The sequence below is a fragment of the Tachysurus fulvidraco genome, chromosome 1 (assembly GCF_022655615.1).
Source record: "Tachysurus fulvidraco isolate hzauxx_2018 chromosome 1, HZAU_PFXX_2.0, whole genome shotgun sequence".
Lineage (NCBI taxonomy): Eukaryota > Metazoa > Chordata > Actinopteri > Siluriformes > Bagridae > Tachysurus > Tachysurus fulvidraco.
In genome coordinates this window covers 41128081-41146432 of record NC_062518.1, presented here as the reverse complement: position 1 = coordinate 41146432, position 18352 = coordinate 41128081, and the positions used below count along the sequence as shown (strand labels likewise).

The following is an 18352-nucleotide window of genomic DNA, read 5'->3' as shown; positions in this document are numbered from 1 at the left end:
TGACAAACATAAATACCTAATAATTATGTATGCAGTGTAGATAGTGTTGTATTAAAAATTGCATTGTTGTTATATTTTTACATAGTTTATATGCAGTACATTGAATAAATAGAATAAAAATGATGATCAAACTGTTAATTTGCTTTTGATGATGTTTATAAATTGTGTCTTAAATCCTGAGCCATACTGCAGACATTAGTGTTATTTTAAAATCTCTTTCTATCATTTAAACCTTTTCTGATGAATTGCACCTTTGAAACTTTGAAATATATTTTCAATATAAAATCAAAACAGATTCAGATTAAATATTAGGTGAAGAATTATGTGTGGCTCATAAATGTCAGGTTTCTTTCTAATGGTGACAGAAGTGAAGCGTCTGCTTTCTAGCAGAAATGGTAAAAAAGAGAGACGTACTACTGTTGTACTAACTTTCAATTGTAAAAACTTACAAGAACGTGTTAAAATTGGATGTGTGTGTTATACGGTACGACCATTTGTTTGACCAGCACTGAGATGTTTTAATGGCCAAAGATTGGGGCATGTTGCTTCTGTCTGTAAGGGGAAAAAAGATGTTGCAGATGTGGCGGAGAACATGATTATGGAAAATGTGGAGAGGGGGTTGAACCTAAATGTTGTAATTGTGGAGGGCCACACAATGCAGCGTTTATAGGCTGTAAAGCCCAAAAGCAATGGAACTCAAAACAGTACAGAATATACCATATGCTCATTTTATTGTTCAGCTCAAACAGACAAAAGAACTGAAAAACTGAAAATTATTATATCTGCAGCGGCTCGACATCTTGGTATTACTGAAGTGTCAGTGGAACAGATTCAAATGATACTTGGACAAACTGAAGGAAGAGTAGGGAAGGATGATCCTTTGGGTAGTCAGAGAAGTAAAAGTAAAATATGAAAATATTTCAATGGAATGCGGAGGTATGGGGTGTCCTCAAAAAATGGTTGGGGTTTACAGAACTCAGAATATACCAGTACTAGTACAGTAGATGAAGGGAAAACAGCAGTGACGCAAGAAGATAAAGCGGAAATGTTAGCTTCCACCTTTCAAAAGGCACACAGCTCGGATAACCCAGGAATAAATTATAAGAGACGGAGAGAAGAAATATTAATGCAAAAACAGATAGTAAAACAGCTTTGGATGCTGCCTTTAATTTGTGGGAATTTAAAAGAGGCTTAATGAGGTTTAGAAGTACTGCTCCTGGGAAAGATAGAATCTGCTATATCATGATTAAACAGATGGATGATGTAATACTTAAAGTAATTTTAGATCTTTTTAACAAAATCTGGAGGGAAGGACAATTACCGCTATCATGGAAACAAGCAATTGTAATCCTGATTCACAAACCAGGCTACTATAGCGGGAAATTATAGGCCGATAGCTCTAACCTCTGTAAAGTAATGGAAAAAATGATCGTTAATCGACTATATCATGTATTGGAAAGCAAAGGATTAATGGCTCCTTATCAGTATGGTTTTCGACCAGGTAGATCCACCCTAGATGTACTAATTAGATTAGAAACTGAAGTTAAAAAGGCACTAGCAATGAAGGAGGTGTTAGTAGCAGTATACTTTGACATTGAAAAAGCATATAATATGATGTGGATAAAAGGATTGCTGTTAAAGTTGCAAAGAATGGGAATTGAAAGAAGATTTTATAATTGGGTGCTAAGTTTCTTATTCGGACGATCGATACAAGTCAAAGTAGGAAATACAATTTCTGAGATGGTGAAGGTAGAAAATGGAACACCACAGGGAAGTGCCATTAGTCCTATATTTAACATAATGATTAATGATGTAATCGAAGGAATTCATCCAGGAATTAAAACAGATTTATATGCAGATGATTGAGCAATGTGGAAGAGGGGAAGAAACGTGAAATATATAGTGAAAAAAATTCAAGAAGCAATTGAGATTGGAGAGAATTGGTCATTGGAATGGGGATTTAGATTTTCTATATACAAAACATGTTGTCAGTTTTTTACTAAAAAGAGGATTGCAGAAAAAAATAAACTTTATTTGTATAAACAGCCATTAGAAAGGGTATCAAATTTTAAATATTTAGGTTTATGGTTTGACTCCAAATTAACATGGAAAATTCATGTCAAATATATTGAAGAGAAATGCAGCAAAGTACTGAATTTAAGGAGATGTATAGTAGGCCAGGAATGGGGAACTGATAAACAATCTATAATCAACATATATTGTACTCTTTCAAGATCCGTTTTGGATTATTGATGCATTATATATGGATCAGCATCAGATAGTATGCTTAAAAGGTTAGACTTAATTCAGGCACGAGCATTGAGATGTAGTACAGGAGCAATTAAAACAACTCCAATCTCAGCATTGCAAGTGGAAACAGGAGAGTACCCATTAGAATTAAGATGCCAAAAATTAGCTGTTGCTTACTGGATCAGTTTACAAGGGCATTAACATGAACATTGTACTAAAGCAATTATTGAGGGGAGTTGGGAGACTATAAACTTAACAGGAAATGGTTTTGCTTGGAAAGCAAAGAAGTGGGCTTCAGGAATGTTGTTAGATAACATATCATTCTCATTAACGGCAACTATTTCCCCAATACCCCCGTGGTTTTTTAGCCAACCTGAAGTTGATTTACTAATTCATGAGAGTGTTAAAAAAGGACATTTTGATATTAAGAACTATACAATTGAATATATTAGAACAGTCTATTTTTCATTTCTCCCAATTTACACAGATGGATCAAGAAACCCAGAGATAGGTCGTACTGGATCAGCATTTTATGTTCCTGAATTTAAAATAGGAAAATATGGGAGATTAACCGATGGGACCTCAGTATATACTGCTGAACTGGTGGCAATTCAGATGGCACTTATTTGGGTGGAAGAGGTGATGCCAAACAAAGTTGTGATTTGTTCAGATTCTATGGCATCACTTATAAGCCTACTAACTTATCCAACAGTTAGATCTGATATTTATGTAGCAATATTGAACATTTTGTATAGACTAAGGCAAATTGGAATAATAATTAAATTTGTGTGGGTACCAGCTCACGCAGATATACCAGGAAATGAAAGATCAGATAGAATGGCTAAAGAGTCACTTAAACTGAACTTCCCCAATATTGCTGTTGCATTAAGTAGGATGGAAGGGAAAATTATCATAAAAGAAGCTTGTAACCAGAAATGGCAAATGAATTGGAATTAGTGTAAAATGGGAAGGCATTTATATTTATGTGGTGGCGGTATGCACCATAAAGATGGTACCCGCCAATAAATGCAAAGAAGAGGAAGAAGAAGAAAAGGAAGCATTAAAAACTCTTTCTCTCTCATAGCATGCTTTATTTTCTGTATTGCTTGTCTGTAAAATGTCACTTTGTATTGGATTTCACTTTTTGTCAAGTTAATGTGATTATTTTGTTGTTAATATTGTTTAGTTATCATGGCGGATTTGAAGAAAAGTCTTCAAATAAATCAGTCTTTGGAGAACCGCGTGTGTGTGTGTGTGTTTGGAGGGAGTTTTAGCAGTATTGAAGCAGCCATAAATCATAATAATTAGAATTTTTTGCATATGATACAAACTGGAACAAAATCTAAAACTAGTGAGACTTTTTATATAAAAGTTATAACATTCATTAACAGACTCACCTGATACAGAGAGTGTAACAGGATCACTCATCTCTGACAGCTGAGAGTCACTTGTCCTCCTCCCTCTGCAGGTGTATTGACCACGATGTGAGACTTTATCAAATCTGACGCTGAACTCCTTTGTTGTTGCATATTGGTACAATGGGTTACTGTCCCTAAACAAGTTGTACGTCCACTCAGTGTCTCCTCCTTCCTCTACATCACACCTGAAAGTCACAGTCTCTCCTATGAACACCTGAGTATCAGGGTTTATAGTCACTGTAGGTTTAGGACTCTCTGTAAGAAACAAACAAATCATTACTGTTTCTATTCTGTAGATAACCATTCAGAGTGTAGATACAGTATATCAGCTCACATGTAAATGATGAAACTCTGTCAGACAACAATCACCACTGATGAAGTAAATGTAGATCACAATTTTAATACAGACTCAGACCTAAAAATAATCAGGATTCTGTACAGACTGTATCTTCAACACAATTTATTGTCTGAATTACTTTGTGTTTAATAATTCTGTTTATTTTAATAAGATGAGACATCTTCAGAAATTCTGAATGTCAGCAAGTGAACAAGAAACTGAACATAAAAGATACAGATTGAATGACTGAGTATAAATTGTTTTTGTTTGTCTTTTTTCACGTGTAATAAATGGAAACACACACATACACACACACACACACCTGTAATTAATTCAGAACTCCTCTCACACACTCACTCTCTAATCTAACACGTTCTATCAGATTGAGTGATTCACTATAAAAGTTCGACCCTCGTCCTCTTCACTCATTCACAATCAGTCAGGTCTCGACATTTTGATGTTTCTGAAAGAGTAACTTCATCAGGACCCTTTTACAGACTGAACATCTTCTTAAAAGCATTTAACAGGTTTTGTTGACATTTTCTACCAAAGTTAAACTAGTGTTGTGTCACTTTTTTATTTACCAGCTCACCTCACACCAGTCCTGCTCAGCCGTGTTCACACTGTCTCTCTTTAACTTTAATAAAATGATTTATCTAAAAGTTTTCTCTGTAAGTATCTGTGTAAATATTGCTATATTCTGACTGTAGTCACATGTTTATATGTTCAGTGTTGTGCAGAATTACTTAACAGAAAGTCTCTTACTCACCAATAACATTTAGTGAGAGTTCATTACTGTCATCTGTGTAGTAGACTGGGTTTCCTATTCTAGCTCTGCACTTGTACTGACCTCCATCAGAGAGAATAACTGAGCTGATGGTGTAGGAGTCTGTTTCAGTGTATTTAGTCTCAGTCCAATCTCTCCCTGTGTATTTGTACCAGTGAAACTTCCATCCAGCAGACTGTGGTGTCAGTGTACAGTACAGAGTCACTGAGTTTCCTCTCAGTACATCTCCTTTAAGGTTTGATGTGAGTTGAGGTTTAGGTTTTTCTGTTAGAAATGAAACAGTTCAGAATGTGAAGTAGTCTTTACTACACTAATCACTTCTACAGTGAAACATTATTACTGTCTCTGTGATGAGGCTAAAATTGTTTATTATTGTTTTAGACTTAGTTCTGTTTCATTTGGATAAAAAATAAACACAAAATGCAAATCTACACGACCTATTTACTGTTGGATTCTGATTCCCCATGTACAATGAAACATGAATGAAGTCATGTCATTTCTATCAAACACTTTTACTGAATTTACTTCAGTAACTTTTATAATTTATTATATTTACACATTTACAGAGCTTATGTTGTGAGTTCAGTTTTAGTTTTTGTGTTAGAGAAGAAACACACAGTTCAGCACTAATGTAATCTTTACTGCACTAATCAGATTTAAATTGAAAAGCATTTTCTTCTGTCACTCTGATGTTTTTTAACATCTTTTCTTAATGGTATGCTACTTTACTAGTGTAGCCTTTTCTTCTATTTATAACCCAGTTAAAAAGGAAGTTGTAATTTTCTAGAAAATAAAAGCTTCATGACTCTTGAGAAGTAGTTGAATCTGTGGAAGTTAATTGCAATGTTTGTTTTTGGTGTAGTTGTTGTGGCTCTGAGGTTAAGGCTCAGATTAACACCAGAAGCGTGTGTGCTCAAATCCCAGCACCACCAAGATGTCATTGGGAAAAACCCTTCAGCTCAGTTGTGTCCTACATCAAGCAAGGTACAAAAGTCTACTGGGATACGTGTTATTTTATACAACATTAAAGTATCACAGTACTTTATTATAAATGTGTGTCACAGGTATTTACTCTAAATCTGACACTACTTTACTTTCCTGCCACCTCAAGTTGTAGTAAAGTGTATTTTGCTGTTGGCAGATTGGGATGAAGAAACCTGCAGCACCAACTGCACACATCAGTGTTTATTTATTTTCAACCCTCAACTAAACACACTGATATTTACTGTGAAGCCACAGCAGTGAATCTCTGAAATCATTGCACTCTTTATCTCACATATGAATGTCACAGTCTCTCCTCTGAACACGTGTTGATCAGGCTTTATAATCACCACAGGTTTAGGTTTCTCTGTGTAAAATATATAACAGTAAAATCATTATTTTAATGATGTAATTACTAACAAATAAAATGTAGATGACAATGTGTAATTCTGACTCAATGCTAAAAATGAATAAAGTTACTGTTCTGAATTTGTGAAAGCTTTTAACTCGATTCATGTTTTAATTACAGCATTATTGAGTGTAGTAAATGCAGTGACTGGTTTATTTCAGGTCACCCCAGGAGTTTCTGTGTAGTTGTTATGTTCCTTGTTGTATCTTGTAAACAATAACAGTCACGTGATTTTGTTATAAGCTTTAATTTATTAATAACGTAACACGCACGTGCCCAGTTTCGTGCCGCTTCCAACATACACGTGGTATAATTCTTCGTCAGTGAAATACAACACATACCAACATCACTACTGACCCCTACTGGTCATTATTAGTTAGAACACAACATGACATCCTTCTCCCCTTAACTTGAAAACTTCCACTTAAATTATTTTCAACATATACATTTATGGGAATGTTGTATAACCACCTCAACATAACTTATTGCAATATCTCAACCTCTTGTTATGAAATGTTTTTTTTCTTCTTCTCTATCATTTCACAAAGTCTTTAAGATATTCTGGTGCTTTTCTTTCTCTTGCTGAACGCCTCACACAACCTGTTTGTGAACTCTCAGGCTGCTTTGTCTCTCCAGTACCAACCAGCTCTGGTTTTGTAAGTCTTGGTTCAGGGTCTGTGACATCAGGGTCTCCAGTTTCTACCAATCCTTGTGATTGAACTAGAACATCAGCTTGGGAAACAATTTCAGAATTTAGAACCTCTTCCTGTTGTCGACTGAACAACTGGTCAACATGCCGACGTACCACTTGAGCATTTTCTAGACTCACTCTGTATGATACAGGTCCTGTGATTTCTGCAATATCTCCCTGCACCCATTTTGGTCCATAACCAAAGTTCCTGGTATACACAGCATCTCCCACTTCAAACTATCTGGGCTTTGCCTGTTTATCATGTTGTTCCTTCTGACTCTGTTGCTTTGTTTCAATCTTGTTGTTGAGGTCCGGATGTATTCTGGCGAGTGTGCATCTCAACTTCCTTCCCATCATCATTTCTGCAGGTGATAACCCTGTTGTAGACTGCGGTGTCATTCGATAACTGAACAATGCACGGTGTAACTTGGTCTCAATGGTGTCTCCTGAACTTTTCTTTAAGAGATCCTTCAGAGTCTGTACAGCTCTCTCAGCAAAGCCATTTGATGATGGATGATACGGAGCAGCCGTAACATGTGTTATTCCATTTCTTGACATGAATTCTTTACATGCCTCACATGAAACACTGAGCATTGTCTGACACTATGACTTCAGGAATGCCATGCACACTGAAACTGTTCCTCAGGCACTCACAAGTGATAGCTGTCGTTGCTGAATTCTGGGGGTATGCATCTATCCACTTAGAATGTGCGTCAATTAAGATTAGAAACATTTTACCCATAAATGGACCAGCATAATCCATACAGTATGTACACGTCTCCAGGGCTTTCTTGGCCACTCCCACGGATAAAGTGGTGCACACACAGGAGTTTTTCTCTGTTCCTGACATATTTTACAGCTTTTGACTTTAGACTCTATGTCCACATCCAGTTTAGGCCACCATAGGTAGCTCCTCGTCAATCCTTTCATCCTCGACACCCCTGGATGAAATTGAGGTAGTTGGTCCAGCAACACTGAAAGTCCTTTCTCAGGAATGATAAGACGTGCTCCCCACAGCACACAACCATCTTACACACTAAGCTCCTGCTGTCTTTTTTTATAAGGTGAAAAATCCACTGCATCGCTATGATCAGGCCACCCTTTCAGTACATACTCACAAACTCTAGAGAGTACAGGATCTCGTGCAGTCCAGTGCTTGATTTGATCTGACGTTGTAATTGAGCTCACCTCTTTTTCCAGCATGAACACCTGTTCCTGCTTACAAAGCTCCTCATGTTTTTCTGGAAGGGGAAATCGGCTTAGAGCATTCGCATTTCCATTGTCTTTTCCGGCTCTGTATGAAATGACATATTCATAAGCACCTAGCAGCACGGCCCATCTCATTATTCGTTGTGAGGCCATTTGTGGCACAGTTCTGAGCTCATTTAAGAGACTAATTAGAGGCTTGTGATCTGTATAAATTACAAATTTGCATCCATACAAGTATGGAATCTCTTGACTCCAAACACTACAGCAAGTCCTTTTTTATCTAGTTGTGAGTAGTTTTTTTCCGCTTTTGAAAGTGTTCGTGAAACAAACCCTATGGGTCGTTTTGTTCCATCCGCCATCTGATGTGCTAATACAGCTCCTACTCCAAACCGTGAAGCGTCAAAGGCAAGTATAACTTCTTTTTGTGCATCATAGTGTACCAACACTTGACTTGACTGCAGTAACTCTTTAGAATGCCGGAAAGCTTTCTCTTGCTCCTCTTTCCAACACCAGGTAACATATTTCTTCAGCAGTTTGTGTAGAGGTGCTAGAAGTGTTGAGAGCTTTGGTAGGAAACGGTTATAATAATTCAACAGTCCCAGGTACGCTTTAAGCTCTGCTACTGAAGTGTGTTGGTGCATCTTTAACTGCCTGCACTTTTTCAGGGACAGGATGAATCCTTGTTGCATCCACTACATGTCCCAGGAATGTGACTTCCTTTTCCATGAAGTTGCACTTTCCCCGTTTTAACCTCAGACCGGCCTCCTCCAGCCGATGCAACACTTGATCTAACGTCCTCAAATGCTCCATATCGTCCTTTCCAGTCAGCAAAATACGATCCCAGAACCAACACAACTGAGCTATCGCAAGGCATAACCAACCACATCCAAGGTTCTGAATGTACAAGAGCTGGGAGAATCATTAGACAACCTCCACAGTTTAAAGAGTATGTACTTTATTGAGAAAGCTAGATGCCTGTTTACATCACACCATTCATAGCAAATTTTTACTTGTTCACATGATATTCACAGCACAATGCCTTTGTTTTGTGTCTAATTATATGTTCAAAGATGAAGGGGGATGTAGTATATGCGGTGAATGGTTTATTTCAGGTCACCCCCAGAGTTTCTGTGTAGTTGGTATGTTCCTGATGTGTGTATGTATATACTGTATGGCTGTAACTGGATGAGGAAGAGAAGAGTGCACATAATAGTAAGTAAAGCAAAGTCAACATGAGGTTGCATGTGTCAAGTCTTTATGTTAATAAAGACACAGCATTGAGTGTCAGCAACAGAATGAGAAACTAAAGGAAAATGATAGAAATAACTGAGTGAGTAAAATCTGATTCGACTTTTAACACATTAAAAATACAAAAATTGGATAGGTTTCTGAGTGAATTCTTAAAAAAACAAAAATGGACAATCAGCTTCCTGTGATTTTACTGTCCGTCTTTAAAGCATCTTTTGACTCTGCTGCTTTACCTCCAACAGTACAAAAAGCAGTCAGTTATATCGTGTCTAGAATGCAGATTTTTGCCATACACTAGAATCTATATTACCCTCTATTCAGTGTTGTAATGTAACGAAGTAAAATACCACGTTACTGTACCTAAGTAGAAATGTCACGTGTCTGTACTTTACTTCGCTATTTAATTTTATGTCAACTTTCACTTTTACTCCACTACATTTCCTAGATAAAATGTATACTTTTACTCCGCTATATTTTCACTAACCGTCTTCGTTACTTGTTACTACAAAATAAAATCAGAAGAAATGTGTGTGACTGCAATAAGGGAGGTTTGGTGAATCACTGCTCCTAGATTGTATTACGCAGCTCCGCACGCTGTACCGCAAGCTCTAAATACAGCAACCAAAAGCAGTGAAATGTCACTATTCTCCTTACGAGAGTTGATAGCACAAACAAAATATTAATGCAAACATTATTATTGTACTTTTACTCAAGTTTTGCTTTCTACTTTATACAACACTGCCTCTATTATATTTGATGACCAAACAGGATCCCACCTCTCCTGATACCCCAGAGGTATTAACATCACTTGATCCTGAAAAAGCATTTGATTGGGTTACTGGGATTATCTCTTTTATACTCTGTAGCAGTTCGAATTTGGCCCAAGGTTCAGATCCTGAATTAAAGTTCTTTAGTCCTCTCCTTCAGCAGCTACTCATGCAAATAGCAATTGGTCACCTTTCATTTCTCTACGCTGCAGATACTCAGCTGTCCGTTATCACCTCTTTTGTTTGTGATGGTGAATGAACCATTGGCAGCTGCAATATGAGGTGAGACTGCTATATCAAAGCTGTACAAAGAGGGCTCTCTGAACATTTGTGAAAGTGTATAATGTTTCTGTATTTGTCAGACCACTTACTCAGTATTTCAAAAGTTTACATTTATGGCATATGCTCTTATGCACATACATATTATCTTATGTATTAATGTATTTATGATGTAAAAATAGATTTAATTGATTAAGGTTATTTAATTTTAGCAGAACAACAAACTTAAAAACTGACATTAAAACTGTTCAATTAGGTAGGCCATTTGCATTATTATTACCTCAACAACTCTTTTACTGACTGAGTGACTTACTATATGATTAACGAATGAATGAATGACGACTGTCCAATGGCCGTATACTAACAACAGTGCCACCTGCTGGTCAGAATGGGAACTGTTCTGTTTAACAGCTCGACAAATAAGTTCAAAAACAGCGCATAGCGGAATGAACGTGTAAAATAAACCCTAACGGACAAGCGGGTTTATTGCACTTGTAAATCTTGTACTGTATTTGTGGTGTAAAACGTTTTCAGTCCTCAAAAGAACAGGGACTTTTGACAGTACATGAGGGGCTTAAGCCCCCGAAGCCCCACCCTCACAACACCACTGAGTCTTTGACACATCAGAAAGATTCATTACATTCCACTGGTCTCAGTTTACATCACATGTGTCACTTGTTATTACAATCATTTGAATAAATAAAAAAGGTTAATAAATGTAACTTACCTAAATCACCTGTTTGTGTACGGAGGATGAGTTCAGTCAGCACTAAAGGTAGAGAGAGAAACAGACATTAGTTAAGGTTCATTTAGAGCTAAAACACTTGTTGGTGTGCAGTTATTATGATGATAATAAAATAATGAACAGCAGTGTGGTGTGATGTGGTGTGATGTGGCCCACTATGAAGGAGGTTTACTGTTACTATTCAAAAGTAGATTATGTTATTAATTCTTGTACTGTTTGATTCCTGTTTGCTTAAACCCCAAACAGATATATTAAAAACAGCATCCAATCTGTTCTGTTGTTAAACCCAGTGCCATGGCTATTAATATAAATATCATTCATTTAGAAACCGACACTTGATGTCCTCATTGCTTGCCACAGTCTCCTCCCACATTGTACATCTACAAGATCAACTGTCTTCTCTTTACAGAGTGCAGAAAAGATCTCCAAAGAAATGTAGAATAAAGTACACATTTTAAAATCCTAAACAAATACAGTGTATGAATGTATAACAGCAGTTAAAATAATCAGCTGTAATGTTCTGCACATGTGAGAGACACCAGGATACAATTACTGAAAACAGAGTTTGTTTAATGACTATTTAATATTTTACAAATAAAATCACTTTGCTCAAAGCTAAACATACCACAAAAAGCTGAATTTAATTTCACTCTAAATTAAATATCAAACTTTATCTATAGAGAAATTAAATAATCACACAGAAGATGAAATTAGGTTTGTTCAAACAATCATTTGGATAAAACAAAACTTAATTCACCACTAATGAAAACTCACAGAAAACATTTACTCACAGAACATCACACAGAGTGGACGGAGCTCCATCAAGTCCAACTGATGACTGTCTGACTGACTGAACGACAAGTGTCTGTGTTAATGCCTCGACACTTCCTGTACTCTTAAATACTTCACACTTCAGAGAGAGAGAGAGAGAGAGAGAGAGAGAGAGAGAGAGAGAGAGAGAGAGAGAGAGAGAGAGTGTGTGTGTTCAAATTCATGCTCTTGAGTCAAGACCATTATTAAGGTTCATTATTTGCAGCACATTGTTACCAATAAAATATTTAACTCATAATGCAAATTATAGTAATAGAGCATGAAGAATCTCTCCACATAGCCAAATACAGAGGAGTTCAAAAATGGTGAGGAAGTGCACAGAGTGCAGAGAGAGAGAGAGAGAGAGAGAGAGAGAGAGAGAGAGAGAGAGAGAGAGAGAGAGAGAGAGAGAGAGAGAGAGAGAGAGAGAGAGAGAGAGAGAGAGAGAGCTGTTGTGGTTTCTGTACAAGGGACTAAAAAGTCCTGGCTTTGATAACATTAATAACAGCAAATGATCAGCATGAAAGTCAGCCCACCCCCCTCACCCCCCGTTCTCTTTTCTTTTGGACTCAGTTATCATTTGTAATGTTGCTCCCATTTAAAACAGTTTGGCTCATGCCCAGCTATATTTAGGGTCATGATTGAGGACAATGTCCCATCCAGAGACAAGCTGTTTCGTGTTGAGGTTTTGTTCAAACCGACCATCGATCATACCCTCTCTAATGAATATGCTTTTATCCATTGGTTGTTGCCTTAAATCTTACCCAGATAGTGCTATTTTCTTATTGGCTATTGTGTAGCCTCCTTTTTTAAATTGGCTGATAAGTGACAGGCTCGACTAAGAACTGAGACGTGCTTGATTCCTGCCCAGTTCCATAGAGACAGTGGTGCGGACTGATACATTTTGGGCGCTGCAGCATATTACATATATGATAAATAATTTTCCTCTGTGAGAAATACAATGTGTGGAGGGAGAGCGTGACAAAAGACCCAAATGTGTGACTGTCACTCTCAATGTGACACTTGACAGCCCTGATGTAAGTGAACAAAAAAAAAAAACTTGGTGTGCTGTGGGTGTTTTTACAGATCATCAGTTTTACTGTTAGTCCAGGGCCTGAAATGAGACGTAAGTTATAAACCTTCTCTAAGGGAGAAAATATATAGTTTCATGGTCAAATGCTCTGAATGTTGTTGTCTGTGTGTTATATCTGTCAATTTCTTATGAGACAGGAAACAGGTGAGTGAACTCACATGTATTTTTTAATAAACACAAGCTTCATCATAATTCAAGGCAGAGGTCAAAGTGCAGGAAGCCAAGATTAAGTTATTGGACTTGTTCCTGATTAATTCTGGTTTGTTATAAACTCATTTTATTGAGTACAGGTAGTGTTTTAGTGATTGTTTCTGAAAAACAAACACACACACACAAACACAAACACACACACGCACACACACACACACACACACACACACACACACACACACACACACACACACACACACACACACACACACTTTTTTCCATCTGCTGCTATAACATAAGCGTACATACGTTTACAAGAACCCTCTTGTTTACAACCCTCTATGTTTGCACAATGTTCTATGCCATAAGGCTCATGGTGGTGGTGTGTGTGCTTACATCACCAGGGAATGGTGAAAGAAATCTGTGCTTGTATCTAATTACTGCTCATCCTAGTGGAGTTTCTGACTGTTAGATGCAGGCCATTTTATTTACCACAGGAATTTACCACAGTTTTCATTGTGTTAATGGTAAAGAGCACTAATGCTAAAGATGCTCTATGTGAACTCTACGGGGCTATTAGCGATCTGCAAAATGCAAACTGTTTATCATCATTGGAGATTTTAATCATGCAAATCTTAAATCGGTGCTCCCTAAATTGCATCAGTATGTGGACTTATGAGGGAAACATGCTTTAGAGGGGAAAACATGCTGGATCTTGTTTACACAAACATTCCTGGCGTGTATCGTCCAAAGCCCTGAGACCACTTCGGCTACTTAGACCACATCTCTGTTATGCTAATTTCAGCATACAGACCTCGCATGATATGCACTAAACAGGTTCTAAATCAGGTGAAAACCTGGCCAGCAGGACTCATCTCTGCTCTGCAGGACTGCTTTGAGTGCACTGACTGGAACATCTTCACGGAGGCTGCAAGCATCGGTTACTCCGTCAACTTGGAGGAGTACACGGCATCAGTGGCCAACTATATCTACAAGTGCATTGATGATGTGACCGTCTTCAAGCTCATCACCACGTGCTCCAACCAGAAGCTGTGGATGACTGCTAAAGTTCATGCACTGCTGAAGACTAGAGACCTAGCCTTCAGAACAGGGAACAGGGAGGCCCTAAGGACAGTAAGGTCCAAACTGTCCCAAGTCATCAGAGAAGCAAAGCGTGCACATGCCCAAACAATCCACAGCCACTTCCAGAACAGCGGAGACACCCGGAGCATGTGGCAGGGCATACAGGCGATCACAAACTATAAGACAGCTTCACCTGCCTGGGATAGGGATGCACCTCCCAGATGCGCTGAATAACTTCTGTGCTCGGTTTGAGGTACAGAACAACGTACTGTAGCAGCTAGGAAAAGCATTCCTCCCTCAACTATCAGGTACTCTATCTATCTATCTGCAACGTGGGAAGAACTTTATGCAGAGTTACTGTAACCCACAAAGGGCTGTTGGACCAAACAACATTCCTGGCAGGATGCTCAGGGAATGCACAGAACAGCTAGCAGATGTCTTCACTGACATATTTAACATTTCCATGAGCAGCGCTGTTGTTCCTACGTGCATCAAAACAACCACCATCTTTCCCATCCTAAAGAAGTCTACAGTGTCATTCCTTAATGATTATCCTAACTAATGAACTCACACCCATTGTATTAAAGTGCTCGTCATGAGGCAGATCAAGACCCAGTTACCAACCTCACTGTAGCCCCTACAGTTCATGTAGCCAACAACCTGTCTCTGAATTTTGATAAAACCACTCTCCGCTATACATTGAGAGATCATCGGTAGATATTGTAAAAAGCACCCAATTTCTTGGTGTTCATCTAGCGGAGAGCTTCACCTGGTCACTCAACACCAGCTCCATCACAAAGAAAGCACAACAGTGTCTCTACTTCTTACGAAGCCTGAGTAAAGCCTATCTCCCTCCACCCATCCAGACTCTGTTCTACAGAGCGACCAGCAGACAGCAAACTCCTCAATAACTGAATGTCCAGTATTGATTGGACATACAGTACTGGTCGGCCCTGTTTTTGTGTATTGTTTTTGGTGAAACGTCTTTTTTTTTTGTTGTTTGCACTATTTTTTGTCCTGCACTGTCTTTTTGTCTTGTCTTATTCTATTTGCACCAGGTTGCACAGATGCACTCTGTGTGGCTAGGACTACTTACTTAAGTCCTTAGCTCTGTCTTTGTTTTATGTAGCACCATGGTCCTGGAGAAATGTTGTCTCATTTCACTGTGTACTGCAACAGCAATAGATGGTTGAAATGACAATAAAAGCAGGTTTTGCATTTTAATTTGAAGTTTGGCTTTACTGAGAATGTGAATGACAGCACTTCCTCATTTCTCAATGGTTAAAACCACACTGCTCATCTTGAACAGAAACCAAACCACAGTAATGTTTCATTAAGGGCCTCACTAGACGCTTTTCACAGGGGTTTCACATTTCACCATTTTCTAGATTTAACTCAACATACATAGATTTGATCAATAATTTTGTCTAAAGTTTTTTATTTGAAGAAATAAACTTTTTAAATGCAAATTTGGCATTCTATCACAAATTTTGTGATTTGACTGGCGTGTGCTAATTTGTAGTTTGTGTGGTTTTCAAATAAGACTACTAAGTAAAGCAGGTAGGTGAACTGTGGACATAAACTGTATTGGGAAGGTGCACATCTTCAGGATATACAGATGAGATTATCCACAGCAGCAGGAGGTGAGTCATAATGCAGAAAGCTAGAAGGAGCAGAGCGATCGTAGAACATCAACAGCAGGGTGAGTGGAGTTACAGCAGTAAAAGTGTGTTAGGATCAGCAGCAAGACTGTATTTACAGCTCAACAGACAACAAGAACACAGATCATTAGGTAGGATAGGAGCATATTGTGCCTTTTGTATAATTTAAAGCGTCATATTTAAAAAAAAAATTTTTTTTTAATTAGTCATTTATAAAAATGTTCATAATTTAGTATCTGCACATTTGAGCTCAACTGTACTGTGTGTCCTAGTGGCTCTGCACGGTACTGCAAGCAAAAAAATGCAATGCCATGAATGTGGATTTACTAAAAGGTATGAGAGGCGTTTAGGCCATAATACACACTTCCTCACACACGTTCTGTAATAACCTTGCACACATACAACATAAATCATACTCTCACACACTATCATACCCTCGCATGCATACAATCATACTCACACACACACACACACACACACACACACACACACACACACACACACACACACACACACACACACACACACACACACACACTATCATTTCCTTGCATGTGTGACAAGTGCAATATCTTTTAGGTTTGGTTTTTATTTTGATGGGTGGATTTCGAGTCCGAAGACACGCTCACTACATACAGATAACACACGCTGGACATACGTTGGTCATTAGTTAAGTCAGAACCACTTAACTCTACATTATTGTATGGTGGCCGAGAAGTGCAAAACAAATGAACAAATCCGAAAACACAACAACAATTCAGACAACCCAGAAACGGTAGGTATAGTTTGCGAATGGAAACTTACCGATCATCGTACAAGACACCTGTCATTCACCTGTATATCTTGAATGACAGGTATCTTGTACAATGATCAGCAGTTTTGTAGTCAAGACCAAGACTTTGAAGGGTCGAGGCCAAGACTGAGTCAAGACCAAGACCAGTGCAAGTCCCCATACTGCATGAAACACTTATGATAAAATGTGGAATATGCATACGACTGGTACTTCTCTCATGTGTGTAAGTGGGAAGTTTTGATAAAATAATCAAAAGGCATTGCAGATACAGTATGTGGGAATTTATCTTTTTCTTCTATAAGCAAATAAATGCGAACAAACACTTAAGAGCTGAAATTAACTTAACCATTTATTCATTACTCCTTTTCCAAGGTTTGCCATCCACCTAACACAATGCAGGTGTTTCAGCCATAAAATTACAAAAATTGTAATTGGGAAAACCTTAAACATTATATGCCAAACCTGAATGAACTGCAGTGGCAAAACACTCCTAACAAGCTCGCCACCAAGGATAAACATAAACTAGTTAACGAGAAAAAAAAATCAAATATGATCAATGGGAAATTTGTTTAAAGTAGCATTTGGTTACATTTAATAAAAATTAGAGATTGCAACATTTTTTGACCCAGAGGTGCACGATGGGGTCTCATTATAATGCCCCTCTACTAAAAACCCTCTCAACTGGTGCAGAGGAGGCAGGGACCGACAGCACCTTCATGGCCAGATTGTGGAGTTGAGGGTATCTGTCATGGCTTTTCGCCCAGAAGGAGAAGCATTGTCAGTGTCAGTATCTGTATCATGGATCGCATCAAAGTATTTGCTTATCTGTGCTTCAATACTTGAATCCTGAGTTGTTGAGCTGTGCTTCTTATGAGCCTTGTAGCGGGACAGAAGGCGCGAGAATTTGACTGGTGGCGAATCCCAGGGTGGATCCACATTCATGGCCTCTGAGTCAGTTGCTTCTCCTTCACTGCTTATTTTCTCCACCTCTGAGATCAAAGTGTCTGAGAAGCAAAAACATAATAAATTGGTTAGATGTAAAGAGATAGAATGTCTGCACATATCAGAGTCACATTTATACCTTTAGGACAAATTTAAAAATAATTTAAGAATGATTTTTAGACAATTCTTTTTTTTTTTATTTAAATGAGCATTGTGTGTTAATATAAACTTAAGTACAGGGTCTATGTTCCAGTGCAGACTCAGAGGTCAGTCTGAGGTAGGAATATGGCAGGTTAGTAAGATTAGTCAGATTTAGTAAGAAGTTACTAAAATTATTCTAGTATGACCAGTATATTTATTTAGGTCAGATATAGTTCTACTGTAATACATCTAACTGTTGCCTTGCTTTTTTACTTACATAGTCAAGTACTAGACTTTGATTTATATCTACAGGTGACCATGAGAGGCAGTTAGTCAGTTTGTGTCAGGTGACAAGAGGTAAAAAACGGACCCAACTGCAGGATAGCTAAAATAAAACAGGATTTATTAACTAAAAAAACACGACATGAAGACACGACAAAACAACAAGACATGAAGACAATAGGATTCTGCGCTGCACAAGGCAACGCGGCTCAACTAAATAATGCTGATAATCATGACACATGAGGGACAGGTGTGCAGAGGCTGGGAGGAAAAAAG

General features: G+C 38.0%; 2 protein-coding genes and 1 long non-coding RNA gene across 3 annotated transcripts in view; 1 reads left to right on the top strand and 2 right to left on the bottom strand.

The window, feature by feature from the left end:
• The window catches only part of LOC113645368 (titin-like), a 1056738-nt gene that overhangs the window by 210191 nt on the left and 828195 nt on the right, over positions 1-18352 (top strand). The gene's annotated exons all lie outside the window — the stretch shown is intronic.
• LOC113643804 (immunoglobulin superfamily member 1-like) overlaps positions 1-18352 on the bottom strand; it is a 789004-nt gene that overhangs the window by 19441 nt on the left and 751211 nt on the right. The window contains exons 20-21 of the mRNA XM_047818855.1: positions 4775-5056; positions 3648-3923 (exon numbers count right to left, since the gene is read on the bottom strand). Coding sequence (XP_047674811.1) covers positions 3648-3923; positions 4775-5056 — 558 coding nt within the window. The remainder of the gene's footprint in view (positions 1-3647; positions 3924-4774; positions 5057-18352) is intronic.
• Positions 6051-12004, bottom strand: LOC113653860. The gene is made up of 3 exons (XR_007143993.1): positions 11913-12004; positions 11104-11145; positions 6051-6140 (listed from the first exon to the last, which is right to left on the bottom strand). It is a non-coding gene; the product is annotated as an uncharacterized LOC113653860 (long non-coding RNA).